This window comes from Botryllus schlosseri, chromosome 12 (genome assembly GCF_051294905.1).
Source record: "Botryllus schlosseri isolate E-star chromosome 12, Bs_hap1, whole genome shotgun sequence".
Lineage (NCBI taxonomy): Eukaryota > Metazoa > Chordata > Ascidiacea > Stolidobranchia > Styelidae > Botryllus > Botryllus schlosseri.
The window spans coordinates 11,808,963-11,827,994 of record NC_137247.1 but is presented as its reverse complement, the minus strand read 5'-3'; the positions used below and the strand labels follow the sequence as shown (position 1 = coordinate 11,827,994).

At 40.8% G+C, this 19,032-nt stretch overlaps 2 protein-coding genes across 3 annotated transcripts in view; one reads left to right on the top strand and one right to left on the bottom strand.

Moving 5' to 3' along the window:
- The window catches only part of LOC145452098 (uncharacterized), a 90,444-nt gene extending 76,997 nt beyond the window's left edge, over window positions 1–13,447 (top strand). Inside the window, exons 2-4 of one of the 2 annotated variants that reach the window (XM_080330313.1) lie at window positions 11,714–11,875; window positions 12,215–12,373; window positions 12,438–13,447. In XM_080330313.1, the coding sequence (XP_080186439.1) occupies window positions 11,776–11,875; window positions 12,215–12,373; window positions 12,438–13,102 (924 nt within the window). In that variant the 5' untranslated portion in view covers window positions 11,714–11,775 and the 3' untranslated portion in view covers window positions 13,103–13,447. Of the gene's footprint in view, window positions 1–11,709; window positions 11,876–12,214; window positions 12,374–12,437 lie in introns of both variants that reach the window. The other variant, XM_080330314.1, reaches the window with a different exon arrangement.
- Window positions 13,448–14,616: 1,169 nt separating this feature from the next.
- LOC145452091 (solute carrier family 22 member 3-like) overlaps window positions 14,617–19,032 on the bottom strand; it is a 28,813-nt gene continuing 24,397 nt past the window's right edge. Inside the window, exons 12-13 of the mRNA XM_080330305.1 lie at window positions 18,694–19,008; window positions 14,617–15,263 (exon numbers count right to left, since the gene is read on the bottom strand). Of these exons, the coding sequence (XP_080186431.1) occupies window positions 18,857–19,008 (152 nt within the window). The 3' untranslated portion in view covers window positions 14,617–15,263; window positions 18,694–18,856. The remainder of the gene's footprint in view (window positions 15,264–18,693; window positions 19,009–19,032) is intronic.

Genomic DNA, 19,032 nt, shown 5'->3' with positions numbered 1-19,032 from the left:
CCAGTCATTATACCTAGTATCGACGTTGGTGTAATCAAGATCAAAATTGAGAGGGTGGTTGCAAACGAATCTCTGCAATTGCGATGCAATCTCGAATCATGTCACGACAAACATAAAGAGACGAAAAAATCACGCAAAAAACAACTAAGTGAAGCGTAATATAACCGTGACAATGGAAAAGGTTGCATTGAAAGACTGGTTAGGAATCAAGTCCGACGCAGCCTTGAGAGTACATACACTCACATTTTAGTAAATCACCGTGCTCGTGGCTCAAATACAGAATGGCAGCATAAAAACGCTTTTACTTCTCCTGAACACGTGAGTTGATATTTTGTACTGGAGTTGGATGTGATAGAGCTTGAATTCAGGATTTGGATTGGAAGCTCACTCGAATCTGAAACAGAATTTGGGTTCTCAAACATTAAATACTCCCGGTCTTGTTACAGTGGTGTGCACTGTGCATAAATAATAACTTACCTGAACAACTTCTTTACTGCATGCGAGGCGCTATAGTTTGCGTTTCACAATCACATACGATTCCATCCATTGAGCGGTCGCCTAATTGAATAGCGTAAGAATCATGAGTGTGGAAATATGTGCTAGTTTCCCAGAATAGGATTAAGACGGTCAAATATTACTCGAGGTCAACCATATATAGGTGCGATGCACTCACAAACCTCTTGCCTATATAATTTAGTCCTTTTCGGAGAAAGTTTCAGCAAGTATGTCAACGAAATCATGTATACCCGTGAATTTAATTAAGGACTCTAAGGCTATTTACGACTTTAAGCTTGCTAATGAGAGTTTGAAGGTGACAGTCCGGCAACATCATGTATTGGAATAACTGGCGCCTAAACTTTCCTGGAATGTGCATAGAAGAATGATTGGAATCCAGTAAAAATTGATTTATTGTATAAATATCAATTATACATATTGAGTTTTCAAAAGTTCTAAAAGTAGGTGTTTTGCGAACTGCGCAGTATGTATACTTGCAGTACGATTTGGCATTTTCGATAGTTCTATTTTTTCATATGATATTCTTTTTTCTTTTCATGACATCTGTTTCGATTCAAAGGTATGGCAATGAAATATGTGGGATTCATCTTTTAATTAAAGTACTCAAGTAGCTGGTCTAAATGAGAGACTCTATGCACATGACAGCGGAACAAAATATACGAATGTAAATTTGTTTTGTTATCACCAGGCACTATAAGGGACTTGCGAACATATCAAAGCTCATTTTCGAAATGTTACAGAATTTGAACTAGTCTATAGGCGTATGGATATACATCACATGTCCACACCGAGTAAAACCGTAGTGAGTCGTATTGTTAGGTCTTAAGTGGTATTTCACGGTCCATTCTTCCCATTGGCGCAACAGTAATCACGCTAGCTTCGGGAATTCTACTTTAAATAAGATTGTTCTTTCTCTACTAGTTGCTGACGATTACCCCTGACGAGTGTCAGCCGAAAATAATCGGGTTTCATTTCAATATGAATATACAATTCAATTGTATACTGAAGTTCTGTACCTCCAAGAAGCTCTTCAAATAAGATTATATATAAGAGAAATGTTTAGAATAAATATATAGATACATAGTATACGACTATGGCATCAACAATATAATCATCACTTTGCGTCTTTACAATAACCTGTTGCTTTTGCTCGCTCATGTACAAATATTTGGATTTGCTTTCTTCAACAAGCATTCCTTCAATGGACGCCTGCCACTAGGCTCTTCTTTTCCGCATTTGGTCCGTCTGAAATAGCAGTGGAGATCAGTATATAGAAATGGCTATGTGTTTATAGTTGCGTTGCTTTAGATGCGGTGATGAAGTAGCGACAGTATAAGTCATACACCTTCCATTGTATTGTACAAATCTCATGGTTTTTTGTTTGTTTGTGTGTTTGTGTGTGGTGTTCATGGTGTTTCTCGACTACAATGGTTAGGGATGGTGTGAACGCGAGGTTCACGTTCGCGTTCTGTGTGTGAACCTCAGAAATTTAGAGGTTCACGTTCACAAACGAACCTTGGTAGGTTCTGCACTGTGAACCTTTTTCATATATTGCAATTTTCCACGTTATTGGTTAAAATTCATTACATTTCAACTGAGGGCCACTCTATGCATGGCACTGACAGCATAAAAAATCAACACTAAACGAGCATGCAACATTTACAATCTCAAAAATTTTAGTTGATTTTTTACAAAAGTTTGCTCGAAACATCCAGTCTTCCGTTTTTAAATATTTAGTGACTCTCTACTGTGAGGTTGACCCGCAATCACACAATATCAAGAGCGAAATACGCTACAGGCTACATGTAGGTAGGCCTATAGTCAGCGAATGATGCTTATTCACTCCTGTATAACTTGTTATTGGGATGAAATAGGTAACAAGTATAGAAACCCTTTTTACATTCTATTCAATATCAATGTAGCAATACTAAGACGCCGAATACATATTCCGGTCTGGCCTATAGACCGTTTAAGGCATAAGCTTATATTCCCTTGCAAGTCTTCGTCGAAATTATTGGCAAAGCGACGGAAGAAATTGATTTTATGGGATAATTATATCATTTAATTGCTCCAGTTGATATATTTGATACTTCTGCATTGTGGCATAATGAGGCCCGAGTCGTCACTAGATATCGTATTGTACATTAATATATCACTTCACTGAAATGCAGGGTTGGAATTACCAATATGACGTCACGTGACGTCATGAGGTTCACGTTCGTGTTCACACAGAACCTTTCAAAAAGGTTCGCGTTCACACGAACCTGAACCTTTCAGAGGTTCACACCATCCCTAAGTCAATGGTCACTTACACCAGGTCGATATTCTTCATTTTTATTCCGTATCTGTCGACTTGTAGCACGACCCACTTCTAGGATTTTTGTAAGACACCACGTATGCGGATCACATGGCGAGGAGGAGCCTAGATAAACCTCCGACACAAAGGTATAGGAATTTTGGGGTCGATTTCGGTCGGACTCGAACCCGAAACCCATTGGTGCTGTTGCAGCCGTGGATCATACCACAAATCTCATGGGTGTGGGCAGAATAGAAAGTAGAAGGCGTGGAAGTGTATAATGTAAAAAATCAAGTGGCCCCACTGATATGATGTCACAAGAAATGTCAATTGAATGAACTCGGTTTCTAAGGGGTAGTGTCCAGTCCATGCGATCAAACCTTTCCACATTCTTTGTGAGAGGCCAAAACTGCGTGGCTTGTCGCTGAAGAATTCACAATTTCGATCAACACCCATTGATGTTGAACTGTTTCGTCTTTAAATGATATACTTCATCGTTCGTTATATGTGAAGCCAATGTGATCCAATACATTCTGGTTAACATAACATGCGGTTTCGTTTACCGATAAGTTGGTAGAAAGAACGACCTGATACCTGTATCTAGTCTAAATTGAGATGGAATTGAAACAGACAGTGTCTATCGTATGACCACATCAGCTTAAGTAATGAGTATATACGCAGTTCACCCAGCATTCACCGCAAATTACATTCATTCATTCATCAGGGCCACAACTGCCGCACCCTAAACTTCCTTATTGGGTCGGGCCGAACTCAAGGGGGGCCAAAATTATTTTGTAAATAAACAAAAATTATACAGTACTTTACAGTATTATATTATTAATAAACTTGAACAATTTCCTTCACGCTATGCGCGATTCAATGTCGATCCATATCTTGATTTTGATATGAACCCCTAAAGTTGATTTAATTAAATGTACATAAATTGGCAATTCGGCGCCAGAGATTACCGCGTCACGACATACCAAGACATATGGAGTTTCTACCAACATCAGACTTCGCGAAGTGTGCTGCTAAAACATTGTCGCCGTGAAAAACTTGGCAGAAAATGACCGCCTCATGTTGGTCGAGACATTCGATATATGTCCAATTGTTTATTGTTTATATATAGGTGCCTAAATGGTCGTCGTCGAATAGTCGTGACTTGGCAATCTGAGGAAATGACTTACCGCGAATTTTTTTTAGTTTAGTCTGGTATGTCTGGGCGATTCCAATATACTCTGACTATAATGTAGGGTTACCATATTGTGAGATTCGGAAAAGAGGAGCTGTGTTTGGCCAAAACTTTACGTTTATGAATGTCTCATAGGCGCGAACTTGCTCGTTGCACAGCCCACCCTCACACTAGTTCATCCCAACGGTATTCGACGATGTTTTCCAGAAACCAGACTGACAAATCTCATCATGAATTTAAATCAATTTAAGTAATACAAAGGTTGGTACATTCTCATGATCAAGCCACATGTTCTGCGTGACTTGGTTAATGGCTACAGGTAGGATTGCATTTAAAACAAATGGGTATACAACTTGAAATTTGTTTTTCAAGTTGTTTAATTATGCCTTAATTGTGTAAATACTTTCCAAAAACATGTTGTATGTACAGACGACGATTACCACCCGATATAGCCGACGTATACGATATGAGATGGTTGGAAGCCTCGAAATAGTCGGTTCAACAGCTATAGTACGTAGATATAGATTATTGGTACGGAATGAATGTTCTGATGATGATGACCGCCGACCATAAAAACGCAGCAAGACGATGTAGCCCTAGTTAAAAATGTTTTTGGTCCGTATATGACAAGGGTTGGAAGCCTATTTCGTCAAAGAAGCTATATTTACCCTATATTTTCAATTGTGAATATCAATCCATTATGACGTCACAATTAAAAATGCGTGACGTCATGGCTTAGAAAAACAAAACAAAAACAAAATATTAAAAAATATGTTTTAAAAATGGCCTTGTTTTAAATATGTTTGTTTTAAATTGATTTTTATTTTATACACAACCCTAGCTACAGGGATATCTAGACATCCCTCATTAGGTATAGTACCCAACACTGTGACCTCGGATATGTAAAATCTATATCCACAGGACTTTTTGCAATAAATTCAACAAATATAACATATATATTAACAGATCGCTCTGGTACCGTGGCGACCCCAAATTATAGGCTATCCTTTCTGACGCACACTCTAATAACCCTTAAAGGGGTAAAAATTTGCGTTACAGTAAATGTGAGTCTGTCATATTCGTATTTACTATTTACTACTATCCTCGTGCCTCGCGCTAATCGAACTGCTATTACGAAAATGTGATGATTGGTCAGCGAAAAAAAAGCAGAACGTCAATTTGACGTCATATTTCTAGCGCAGGGGTTCTCAAAGGGTGGGCCACAGGAGCATTTTGGGTGGGCCACAAAGCTATTTAGAAAATTTTAGAATTAAAGTAAGTTTAGTTATATTTGTTATGTATAACGCTAAACATATATTCAGAATCCTTTTCATTCGACCCTGATGAGACGTAGTGGCACGTATGGAGTCAGCATGTACAAGTAGAAAACGGGAGGTATAACGGCGGATTTTTCCATTGGTTATGACAACCTACGGCTAACAGTAACTAAAATAATTTCGAGTACATAATAACTGGAAGGTAATTGCTATAAGTCGGCAGTTACGGAAAATAAGAAGAATATCGGCCTGGTGTAAATGACCATAGTAGTCGACAAACACCATGAATACCCCAAAACAAACAAACTGGAAGGTAAAATGCTGAAGTAGCCAAGTACTCCGGGAGGGTCATATATCGTATGCCGTTGAAAGGGGTGTGCAATAAACTCGGAATGAAGTGTAATTGATGTACATATTTACTGTACTTCGGCAAGTCGTATTATTGTAAGATAAAAATAGCCGCAATTGCGAGTTATTAGCTACTTCTAGTGAAGGTGTGCTGCACGACCGCAACGAATCATAAACGGAGCGCATTATCTTTGGAGTCGGTTTAAAATGTGCGGTCTGGAAACCATTGTACATAATGTAAGAGTCACGTGAATTGATTGTATCATTGGATTGAATATTCTGACATCGCAACTTTAGTTGGTTTGGTGCAAGACATACAATGTACATTGTAGACGTAGAGCATGCAAACTTCAGTTGGTTTGGTGCATGACATACAATGTACATTGCATGGCATGCATATTAAAAACGCTTTCTCCACTTCTCTGTAGTACCCCATTCAATTATGAATTGTTTGAAGCTGGCCCAGAAGGATTATATTATTCCCCGCAATAGTGGAACTAAAACCCCAATCACACAGTGGATGCGGGGATTTGATCATTGTGTTTCGCGACGCGAATGGAGCAGCGGACGATCATAATATACACAGGAGATTAAGCCTATGATCTACCAGGGCCGTAACTGCCGCACACAAACCCAAAATTGGGGAGCTCAAAGGGGCCCAAGATTATTTCGTTGGTCGTTTGTTGGAGGCTATTTATTCAACTTGAGAATTTCCGTCGCACTTGGTGCGATTTAATGTCCCGAGAGGTCTAGATTTGAATATTATCAGTAAATTAAGAGTAAAATGCGCATATTTTAGAAAATGTAGGCATATCGGCGCCGTCGTTTAACATACATTGAACGGGATTATGACTCTAAGAAAAGAGGTGGGCCACGGCACATTTTCAAACCGCAAAATGGGCCACGGCCAAGAAACGGCTGAGAACCCCTGTTCTAGCGTGTTACAGGCTGAGACGTGCTGATGCACTGTATAGTGCAGGGGCTCCAACACGCGGGAGTCATATTTAACATGCAGGGGTCATATTTTGCGGCCCGCGATTTGATCTGAGATTTCGGAAGAATGCTAAGAAAGGCATTTTTAAATGCTGAAATTGATTACAGTTTCAACATATTGTTGTTGTTGTTTCAAAGTAAACTATTCTCCTGTGCCCAACATCACTATTCCTCACTAACTAAAACGACTTTAGCGATGGCAACAACATTCCATCGAGGGAAAATCAGCTGATATGAATGGGCTGGGCATATTGCCTTGACGTGCAATGGCCCAAAACACCGCCAAGACCGAGAGGCGCTTAGAAAACGAATTAGGGCTTCGCCATAAATCAAGCTTAACGTGGAGATGGTCTTTCATCTAGTTAGTACGTCTCTCGCTGGCCCCAATATAGATTCCATAGTCGCTGAGAAGCGTTGCCGATATCGTGCACACTGCACAGCTCAGAGTTCAGAATAAAATGAAATTGATTATCATGATTTTTGAGGTACTTGTATTCCTTTGATAAAATATTACTTCTTTTGTGGTAATTATGCCCATCGCCTATGTAAGCTAGCACTGCGTTGTACTACGAACATAAAGTTTTAAAACGTGGTTGTAAAGCTGTGTAGCCTATTTCATATCGAAAGTGAATTCATGCGGCCCGCGACCGCTCCGAAATTTGAAAAGTGGCCCGCGACCCGTTTTGAGTTGTCGACCTCTGGTATAGTGTATACCTGTCACTACACCCGCTCTTGAACCAAGCTTTTTATTACGTAATAATTACAGTGCGCCAATAATAATTCAGTACGGCTGGGGAGAGACAAAGTTGTCAAAGCTATGATTAGTGGTTTGTCGTACAAACTCAAATCAGTTTTTACAATTGCGTCGCAACTACAAAAGTTGGGGAACCCCTTCACTTGAATTTTCCATTAGGTTTATTTGATTTATTCCACGTCAGATTTATTCCAGAGATAGTAACAATTATTTACGATTTCATCCGCATTCATCGGGATTTTCATCCGCACCACGTTCATCAACCGCACTGCCATATTTTTCATTCGCACAAGTGCGAACCATCCCGCAGATTGAAATGCACTGAGCTATATCATTAACGTGACTAAATTTTCGAAGACGGCATATCCCTCAGCTGTACCCGTAATTTAGGCATGAAGTTGAAATTTTGTTCGCGCATGGCGCGACTAGAAACTAGCCTACTGCTGAGTGTCACATCGACTTCGCCTCTCGACTCGACACACGCCTAATTCATTTCCATCCTCAATCGCTTCATGTTATCCTTTATCTTCTTTCATCCAGCCTCTTATTTTCATACTCTCTGAGACCAGCGGTTCCCAACGTGAGCGATATCGTCCCCATTGGGTGATATTGAGAAACAAAGAGCGAAAATACGAAAGGGACTAAAGATTCACGCGAATAGCGTAGTGGTGAGCGTCGGCGCCATCCAAGCTGGCGGCCTGGGTTTGATTCCCGCCGTCGGATGTTATTATGGGCTTCTCGCCCCCCGTCTCGCTTTTCTTGCGGCGACAAAAAGCCCAGAATAAAGACCCGATAAAGAAAGAAAAGAGTAAGAAATAGCTTCTAAAAAGGAACGAAAGAAAAACATCGAAGAAGACTGTGACCTCGGGCACTAGGTCGAGGTGGATGCCAGTTCAAGAGACCTCAACTGGTTGGCCGTTCGGCATCCTCATGTCTGTTCATTACATCGCATTCTGTGTCTTTTATATCGCATTGTACAAGTATGTACATGGTGTGCACTGTCCATGTGTCGTGGGCAGATGAAAATATAATCTGACTATCGACTCCCTTGTGCTCACTCTCCAAACTGAAGCAGTGTCTCGTGATGGCGCTGTTGCCGCTGTCATGTCATCTCATAACACCTCGTCATCAGAGTCTCGGTCTAGTTCAGTGGTTCCCAACGTGGGCGATATCGCCCCCCAGGGGGCGATTTGGCGTTCTAGGGGGGCGAAAATGACGAAGGGGGCGACAGGGGGGCGAAAATGGACAAAGGGGGCGACGGGGGGCGAAAATAGCGAAGGGGGCGATAGGGGGGCGATGACGCGTCAAAACGGCTGACCTTTTTTTTTTTTAGTCAACTCACGGAAATTTAGTTACAAAAGTGTGTCAAATCGGACATCGAGCCGAAAATTTGACCTTTTTTTTTTTTTTTTTTTTTAGTCAACCAGCCGGTGATTGCAATTTGTATGCCCAATTTTCGGTACACAAAATTTGGGGGGCGATGATCGGTGTTGAACTTGAAAAGGGGGCGATGGGTCGAAAAAGGTTGGGAACCACTGGAGTTCGTTTTTCGTTGTTCGACTCCGCCGCTTTTTACTTTCTAAATTAAGTCAGTCGGCCTTACTACCCTAACCGTTAGGAATCAGAATGGAGGTAATTTAGTTTGCAAAGATGCAGCCATTACGAAACGGTAAATTATTCCTTTTGTAGAATCGGGTCAGTCAGTACCTATGATCCTGATCTTAAGGAGATCATTTTAGCCAGCTACTCCCTGATGAATAGAGAATTGTTGCATCACTACCTACAGCAGGTGTAAGCATTATACATTGCATAAAGTTGAGATTGCAGTAACGAAACAACATCAATAGTTGAGAAGAAAAATAAATGTGAAAAAGAATCATATAAAGTATATACCGTAAAGCATGGTTACTTTGGACGTGGCCGGGCTGCTTTGCACCCTGTAAAACATTTGAATCGTTATTGATGAAAATGTGTTGTCGCTGGAGGTCCAATTATTTTTCATGACGTAACAGTTCCAAAAGTAGTCTCTATAAAAGGTGGATTAATTTTACTACCAGATGAACTTGGCCATTCATTGATCCATTAATGACAGGGATTTATTTCATCAAGTAGATGGTTATTAACTTCTTACAACCAAACATCTAAATCATGTGAGCCAAGGATTCAAAAGTTGACAGCAGGTACCTCCAAGTAGTCTTTATCCATGTCAAAAATCTCTTAGCAGGCTCCCCCTTAGGCTCCGCCTTAGCTTAGTTTAATATAAGAAAATGTCATGTCAAAAGTGACTCCCCTCTTATTTTGTCAGAATATGGTAACTTTAGACTGTGGCAAATGTGATTTTAAAGCTCTGGAGAGTGACTGCTCATCTATGCCGAAGTGTATCATCAACTGTATTCCTTATGACTTGCATGATGACTTTTTATAATGGAATGAGAAGGTTCGTGAATTGAGAGTTTGCCAAAATATGAAGACATGGGTAAGCAATAAGCCAAAGGATTGCACGCGGGTGGAAGGTACTTTGAAAACTTAACACATACTCTTGAGGATGTGTCTGCTGAATATGGTCTAAATTACGAAAAATGTATCTATCTGAGGACATTGGAAACCCGGAAAGTGCGTATTTTAAAGAACAGTAAAAAATTCGACATCAGCAACGAATCACCATGTTATAAATTTATAAGTCCTAACTGGGGAAGAAATGAGTCGAAATTGAGATATGGGAAGAATCTGGTAGCATTCAGCATTAGCCTTCAGCGACCTATTTTTTGGAGGGGGGTGATTAGGTAAAAATCGTGTAATGTGTCAGGCCTGTACTGTTTTGTTTCATTTTTAGCCACTGCTCTACTCAACTCTGACCTAATAATCGTCATTTAAGAGGTTTTACAAACAATGGAATGAACAGACATACAAATAACTACAATGTCCAAAGCTAGGCCTACCCCACATCCTGGGGTAATTCTGGACACAGCTAATTAAAAAAAAATATATAGGCCTAGTACTTTTTCATGCCCATTAAGATTTTGGATTATGGTAGTTTGTTCTAATCTTTGCTCCATAACCGCAGAAAAACAAACTTTCTTTCCTGCTCTTTCGGCATTTCCAAGATATCTAGCAAACTTGTGAAAAATTGTCGAAAGTCGCTCCGCTTTACAAGCTACTGACAGTAGTAACTGCCTGCGTGGATTAGCCCAATATAGCATGCTATAGCAAGAAAAATAGGAATGTTTGCAGCTGTCCCAAGATGTTGTTTGGTGGCTGTCAGTAGAATAAATTTACTGTTCAACTCCTAATGGATGCATTGCAACGTAACTCATATATGTGTATATGTCATTATAGGTCGAGGTCTCCTCCCACTCACCTCCTCACTTAACCATTGTAATCAAACTTGTATGATGCAGGTATACAGTATAGTAGGCCTGCAGTTCGAGTAGCAGTAGTCCTATGTCCAAATTTGGAACGTAATTTGAAATTTTGCAATAGGCAAGTTTCCACATTGCTATGTTTTGCGATACATGTAACCAAGAAGTCCTTTCACAGATATTGCTGTTCAGTGGGCTACAATTGAGTCAATACACACCTCACCGGTGCAGTTTCACGACCTCACGAGTTGAAATTTTTGTTATTTCATTCGGTAAAATGTTATTACAAATTATGTTCGATTTGCCGACTATGAAGAATGATTACGGTATGGTAACCATCTATAGCTCAGCAGTTAGCATGAATACTTGACTCATTTCCTGTGTTCCGAAGGTTTGCTGTAGAGTCACGTGCCATCCAACCGATTGCACTTTGAACATTTTTCAATATCTTATTGCATGCATTTCTTGATGCAGTTCGATTAATTAAGATTCATAAACACCTTGGTGTGTCAGTTAGAGTCGACTTTCGGTACAATGATTGAAAGTGCTTGCAAGAGCTAGAAACATTCAAGTAGCATCTACTGATGTATTTAATCGAATGAGTGTAGTGTATTTTAGCACACAAGTCAGGAGACTGTTTCAAGAGGTCAGTCTGTTAGCTGCTTGTATGGTATTTGCTATGCAATGCATCTGTATACTTATCATTTTATGTGGATCAGATTTTCCGCTGAAAGTTTTTGGACCTGTTTACAATTAGCTTATAATGGTGATATTGAATCGCAGATAATGCTCTTAAACAGGCACTAAAACATTTACGGTATCTTAGTTTTCATGCAAGATTTGCAATAGTAGCCAAATAACTTCCAGACAGTCCATTGAGTCCAATACCATATTGAGTTCGAATGATAAGAAAGTTATTGGAAATATAGGTTATTCAATTGTGATTCATTTCATTGCATCCTGTATCTTTTCCCAGTTTGGCTTAAAACAACTGCCATAATTGTGGTACTTCTGAAAGTAGTATCTGGATTATTTCAAACATGGCTGATAGTCCAGCATCACTGATTATCTGCACAGTAGCGTCGCTTTTCGCATTATCCACTGTGATAGCTTTTGGCGTGATCATCAACATTCCTGACAGTAAGTTGTTATTATATTACCGTATCTTGCATTTTTGGATGTGTTGCACAACACTCTATGCCCGGATGTAGGCTCATTCGATACAGTTTTTAAAGAAACTTTTAATTATGCACAGGCTGTATTTCCATGTTCCCTGAATCTCTGATATTGTGTAGAGCACAAGTTGGCTTTTATGGAAGCTATATTTGCCTACCAGTATCTCATTTCCTTATCATTATCGATAATTTTTTGTTTAATATACTTTTTTTCAGTGGAGTATCAGTGTCCAGTATATTTGTCGTCAAATGTGTATTTAACCCTAATGAAGGCGTTACCGTTATTTAAACCTGATTATTCTAGATGGATTGTTCAATGCCACTATCAATGAAATATCGGAGAAATATATGACTGCCATAACACCTGCTGATTATGCATTCGCTATATGGGGAGTGATTTATCTCTTTCAATTTGCTTGGCTGGGGTACGCCTTCAGTACCATGTGCAGAAGCAATGGACGAGGTATTTGATTGTATTTACATAGCCTATGTTGTATCGTCATTTTCTTATTGATTCGATATTCCAGGTTTGGTGATATTGAACCCAGTCGTTATGCCGAAAAAATTCCACGCAGCATACTCTCTCAGTTGTCTTGCTACCGCGTTCTGGTACTTTGCATTCACGTCGGAGCAGTTTCTTTTAACCGCCCTCGATTTGCTCTGTGTGATATTTCTTGGATTCGCTGCACTATTCATAAACATGAGTGCCACCACACAGAATGAAAGAAAATTCAATGACATGCCGGCAGATTTGATATGCATTCGTGTTTTGGTCCAGAACGGATTGTGTCTCTTCTTTTCATGGGGAGTTTTTGCCACACTGATTTCTATCTCCATGGCGCTGACATTTGACCCTAACTCACCATATCAAATGAGCAATGATGATGCTGGCTCTTTGTGTCTATACATGTTAGGCTTTGTTATAGTACTGGCTTCTGGGTTGGAAAACACGGTTCTTTTTTCATACACAAAGTATGTCTACTCTTGGTATGCTGTGCTCTTCTGGGCCCTCTCCGGTATTATTGTTCGCTATCCTGACACAACTGAGAAAAACACCATAATCACCATTGTGATGCTGTGTCTATCAGTGGTGGGCCTTGCTGCAAAAATTACCATCTTCTGCCTGACTCCTGCCGCAAAGGGCAAGAAATCGAAGAAATATCTGCTTCTCGATGAAGATGAGATCGCATGAATACCGCGTGGTTTGCTGCCAACTGTCTTCAATTCTTTGTTTCCTTGTATGTCTGATGAATTAGCAATTAGTGTACTGTAAATGCCTAAAATGTTTATCAAGTTGTTGTGCAATTAGTCGTTCTGATTACTGCGAAAAACTTGCAGTTGTTTTACTTATCAAGTCTTGTTTTTGTGGTAGATTTGTGGTAAAGTAAAGGTTACCATGTTTTCAATGCACAAGTACATGCATATTGTTGACTGAAGCAGTTTTGCCGGAAAAACCGGTGCCTGTACAAAATAGATGCTGAGATTTTAATCGTGTCTGCGTTCAATGCTTGGATTCGAAATATACCACCTGCTATCACGATGTCGTGCTATGCGTGTCTACATTGTGTCCTCAATCAGGAAACGGTTGCATGCAATTGTGACCGGTGTTGCATTCCTAAGAAGCCGTCTTGGAAGAGCGAGATAGCGTAAAGGTGATGCGTCCGGCCTCCCGATCGGGAGGTCGTGAGTTCGATCCCCGGCCGGGTCAGACCAAAGACTCGAAAACGGGTATCTGCGGCTGTCCTGCTAGGTGCTCAGCAATCACGGATAAGCATGGAGGAGAAAAAGACCGGGGGTGCAGACTAGATGACCTTACTATAAAGGCCGTATCGCATCTCCGTCGTCAAAGCATCTCGATGGTGCGGACAACAAAGAATACCATATCTCTCCCTCTCTCTCTCTCTCTATATATATATATATTGTGGCAAGTAGATCACAAAATATTGCAAAGTAGAAGTAGCAAAAATCAGATCTACTTCAGTAAGCACCAGAAGTAGAGGGACACTACTTGAGTACTTCGAAAAAGTAGTACTTCGTTACTGACCACCTCTGCTACATGTAGTATATTTCTCTCCTGATGTTGTGTGATTGCAGGTCAAGCTCACAGCAGAGAGTCACTAAATATTCACAAACGGAAAGCTGAATATTTCGAGCAAACTTTTGCAACAAAGCAAGTAAAAAGTGCGCGCTCGTTTAGTGTTGATTTTTTTATGGTGCTAGCGCCATGCATGGAGTGGCCCGCAGTTGAAATGCAATAAATTTCAACTAAAGATGTTATAATGAAGTGAAAATTGTAATATGTGAAAAAGGTTTACAGTGCAGAACATACCATGGTTCGTTTGTGAACGTGAACCTCTAAATTTCGGATGTTCACACACAGAACGCGAACGTGAACCTCACGTTCACACCATCCCCACCACTTGACTTGAATTGTGACTTGACTCGTGACTTCAGTTGACTCGAATCACCTCCAAAAATCGGGGTGACTTGACTCGAGTCAAAATGTGCAATGACTCGAAGAGGGAGATGATGCTCTTTTTCGCCTGCAACATCGAGATGCTTTGACGACGGATAGGCGATACGGCCTTTATAGTAAGGTCATCAAGTCTGCACCCCATTTTTGTCCTCCATGCTGTCCGTGATTGCTGGGCGCCTAGCAGGATAGCCGTGGATACCAGTTTTCGAGTCTTTAGTCTGACCCGGCCGGGGATCGAACCCAATACCAACCGATCAAGATGATGGACGCATCACCATTACACTATCCCGCTCAGTAGTGAGTCGATCCCAAAACTGCTTGAGTGACAACTCAACACTGTCGACAGAAGGTTACAATGTGGCTTATGAGCTTGTGCGACCTTTGCTGTCTTCACATATAGCGCGGGGCCGTATCTTTGACGCCACTGCAATAGATGAAATTCGACGAGTATTCAAGTCTCACTCACTTACTAGCGTTAGCAATCGTTGTTTTACCTCAAGCTGTATGCGTCTTAAGTAGACGACGTACTATAATTTATATATATCTATACCCATGACCGTGATCTACCTAAATTACCGAATTTTATTAGTGGCGCGAAATATCGACATCCTTACGACACCGTGCTTAGCAGCTTGCACCAACGCAGTAATATACCCGTTTCGTCAAACTTCTGCTGCGGTTAATTTCTAGTTGGAAGCAGGTTCAACCAAGAGGCTTATGATTGCAGTCGTTCGTACATCGCTTTTGTTCTGACATCGTCCGACCGAAACCGCTATATCTAATAATCTTCTCGATAAAATTTCACTGCGCAATGCGAACTACTGGCAACGTGTACACCGTCTATTATGAATTGCATTTGACAACAGAAATATATAGCCTATACTCTATGTCAGTGGTTCTTAAAGTATGGGTCGCGACCCAAACATAGGTCGCGAAGGGTATAATTTTGGGTCGCGACGGTACCAGAATGGTCCTTTAATATGTATGTAATATTATTTGAGGTCATTGCAACAACGAAAATATCTTCGCTTTTCGCGCGATTTACTGTAGTTGGTTTGAGCATATCGGAGGTTTGGTACCACGGCCAATAAGCGAGACACGCGGAGAAGTCGTCACCGCAACATGACTTGATCATGAAAATGTGCCGACCTTTGTATTAAACAAATTGGTTTGAATTCATGATAAGATTTTTTCAACATTGGTTTCTCTGGAAAACACCGTCGGAGACCTGGGACGCTTTAGTGTAGAGTTGTACAACGAGCGGTTGCCGGTTTATGAGGCCAAAACCCGTCCACGCTTGGACACATGAATATATGACGTTGGGCCAACATACGGCTGGGCAAAGTGCGGTGCCAAAAAGTTCGGTGGCGATAATTGACCGTCGCTGGGTGGCCAAACCCTTCGTTATTGATATAATTGGTCGGCACCCAAATGCATTCATTTTGGTGTGCGTTGCTTGGGTCGCGAGATGCCACTAAAAGTCAGATTTGGGTCGCGGTCTAAAAAGTTTAAGAACCACTGCTCTATGTCAAGGGTCGGCAACCTACGGCCCGCCAAGCGAAATCGTCCGGCCCGCGACGAAATAACTAGTTAGCACGAGAATACGGCCCGCCGTTTCGTAATGAGTTTCAATCTGCAGTGCAGCACTGCTTGGAAAGAATGCGGCATTGCTCCGATATAACGTATCCAACGCGTGTTTATATAGCTCAGTGATCCAGCGTCGTATTAGTCTATTGTTACGCCATAAAACTGGTGCGAAGGCGGTCGACTAGTAGCCTATCTCGTACTAAACGTAGGAACAGTGTTGCCAATTTAGCGATTTTCGCGCTAGATCTAGCGATTTTTAATCCGGTTTAGCGCCAAAAAATATGGATTTAGCGCCTAGCGATAAATCTAGCGATTTTGGAAATGTATTTAGCGATTATTTAGCGCTTTTTTTTTTTACCGAAAATGACTAATAAAGATCAGTTCTGGGCGACGACGGCATTGGCTATACCGGCCACCAGAGTGCGGACTCCGATGATAGATTACTAAGCTACGGATAAATACGCAACTCCCGGCCGTTACGCATGGGCAAACAGTATATCTTCTAGCTGAGTAATCTAAAAGTAGCATAATTGGCAGTGCTATATCTGGCGATCTGAGTGCTGAAATTTAATATAATTGGTCTTGATCGAAAGGTAGTGTCGCAGCGATTTCGAAAATACAAATTAAAATCTCGTCAGAACAATGGACCACCCCGAAACAGCCCTCAAAGTATGAAAACCGGCATTGCTCCAACAATGGCACCGGTGCAACACAATGAACATAACGATGACCAATTTCGTCCAGAGATTGTTCGGATCAAAGCCGATTTTCAGACTTTAGTTCGCTGTTTTGAGGTCGTTGCATTGTCTTGACAAGAATTTAATTCGTGTTGTCGGAACCAATGTGACACTAGCTTTCGTTTAAAACCAGTTTTATTATATTTCATACCCCGGGTTGGTCATCGGAATATTTTCCTAGGGTCTCTACTTATAGTGGCTGGCAAACCCGGTTCATGTCGTGTTGTCTCGGGTCAAGTTTAGAGCAGTCAAGCGCATTTCCACGGTATATCGCATCACGTATTCATGGACGCATCGAGCAAGGCACGCTTATATAGTGAGCGGTAATGCCTGTAAACCTGGTCAGAGTGGTCAGTGGCCACGCAGAGCGATCATTGTGCAAAGCGATCTGCTTTATGAAATGCACTGCACGTTTTGTCCCGCTTAGAGATGACTCTTACGTATTATAAACTAGAGATACGATAAGTTACTTTGGACCCAGACGAGTAAAATATAGCGGAGAAGAATGTATTGATATTATGGTTCAATTTAACACCTTTAGCAATTAATGCAGATTTAGCGCTATTTTTTAGCGCTTTTTTCTGAATATTTAGCGACATCTAGCGATTTTTAACACCAGATTTAGCGATTTTCTTGCATCTGGAGTTGGCAACACTGCGTAGGAAATGGAGAATGTCTGTGGAGTAGACTCGACCAGTGATTATCAAGCGGGTGTATCGCGCAACCGAGGCTATACCATACTTTTTCAAGGGTTTGCCACTCGGATAGGGTGCGACAATAATGGTGCCGTTCCTCTGCTCAGACGCAATGACAAAATATAAAACTTTCCCTGTTTCATTGTAGATAACTAGCATCCGTAGGTTAGTCATCTGTAGTTTAATTCACCAGAAGACATTTTACGCTAAGACATCAAACCTGAATGGTGTTTTGGACACAATGGTGAAAGCTGATTTTGTCTCACAAGCTGAATCACCGACAGTTAGCCTACCTCAGATATTACTAGAAGCAGAGCATCAATATGGCGAAGTCTTGTATATCTGACATGTTCGCGCATTAAGTCGAGAAGCTAGGCTTGCACGAGTTTATGAACTGAGAAATGAAATAGCAGCTTTCCTTGAAAATACAAACATCGCCGATTCATAATCTTGTCATCGAAAATGGGTAATGGGTATCTAATCCAGCTTTCGTAGTATATTTAACGTCACATCTAAACAAATTAAACTTGCAACATCAGGGGGAACAACTATAAATACATATGAGGTGTCGACACGCATTCGAAACAAAACTGCGACTCTAGGAATTTCAACAGTACAAAGAAAATTAAGCTCACTTTCCTATGCTGGAGGAGAGTAAGCCTAGTACCAGCACTATACATTTGTAACTGTGATATACGAAATTTAATTACTAAATTTCCATCCGCTTTTCCGACATTCGTTCTGTACAAAATAAATTCTGATTACTCAGTACTCAAGTTAATGTGGACGCCAAAACCATTGCCAGAAAATTTCAAATGGGCCCATTTGAAATGCCATGTAGTTGAATTGAATGACAAATTTCATACAAAGAGCATATCGCTGAATGACTTTGACAAAGAGAACGTTCTTGAAATGGGTCTTCATCCCAGCTTGACCAACAATGCTAAAGAAATGGCATCGACTTTTGCTTTCAACGATGAAATTCACGAAGACAAGCTAAGAACGCGTATTCCAACGCCCATTTAGAATATGGTCTGATTCTTGCTCCATCTGACTTGTTACCAGAAGTTGAAAACCTTTCACAAAGCAAGCTGCGCGAAGTGTCACATTTATCCTGCGTTGTCGAAGTGTAAATACATGTGTGTTTTTGTGATTTGTATGATTGAGATTGCAGCATTTTAGGGTAATATACAGACGTGAGCGATAAATATAGTATTAAGAAAAATTCCGGCCCGCCAAAATGTTGTGCACTCGAAATTTGGCCCGTGACTAGCAAAAGGTTGCCGACCCCTGCTCTATGTGATGCGATAGCTGAAATTCACGTAGTCGTAGCAGAAATAATATATTCGTTATTGTGGGGCCTACGATATTAGAATATCGTAGACCCCGGTTATTGTCAAAAGTATTCCAAAAAGACTGCCTGCCCCAATACGACGTAGTTCAGGATTTTTCTATGCCTTATCCCCATTGCAGCATCCCAAAGGGCGTCGTATTTTAATCGAAGGACAGGCACCGGAGTTCTTTTTCAGGAAATCTACTCCTTCTTCTATCGTTTGTGTAAGTGGAACATCTTTTGTCTCCGGCAAAGTCAAAATCAATAGTCCTGTATGAAAGATATGTGAAAATC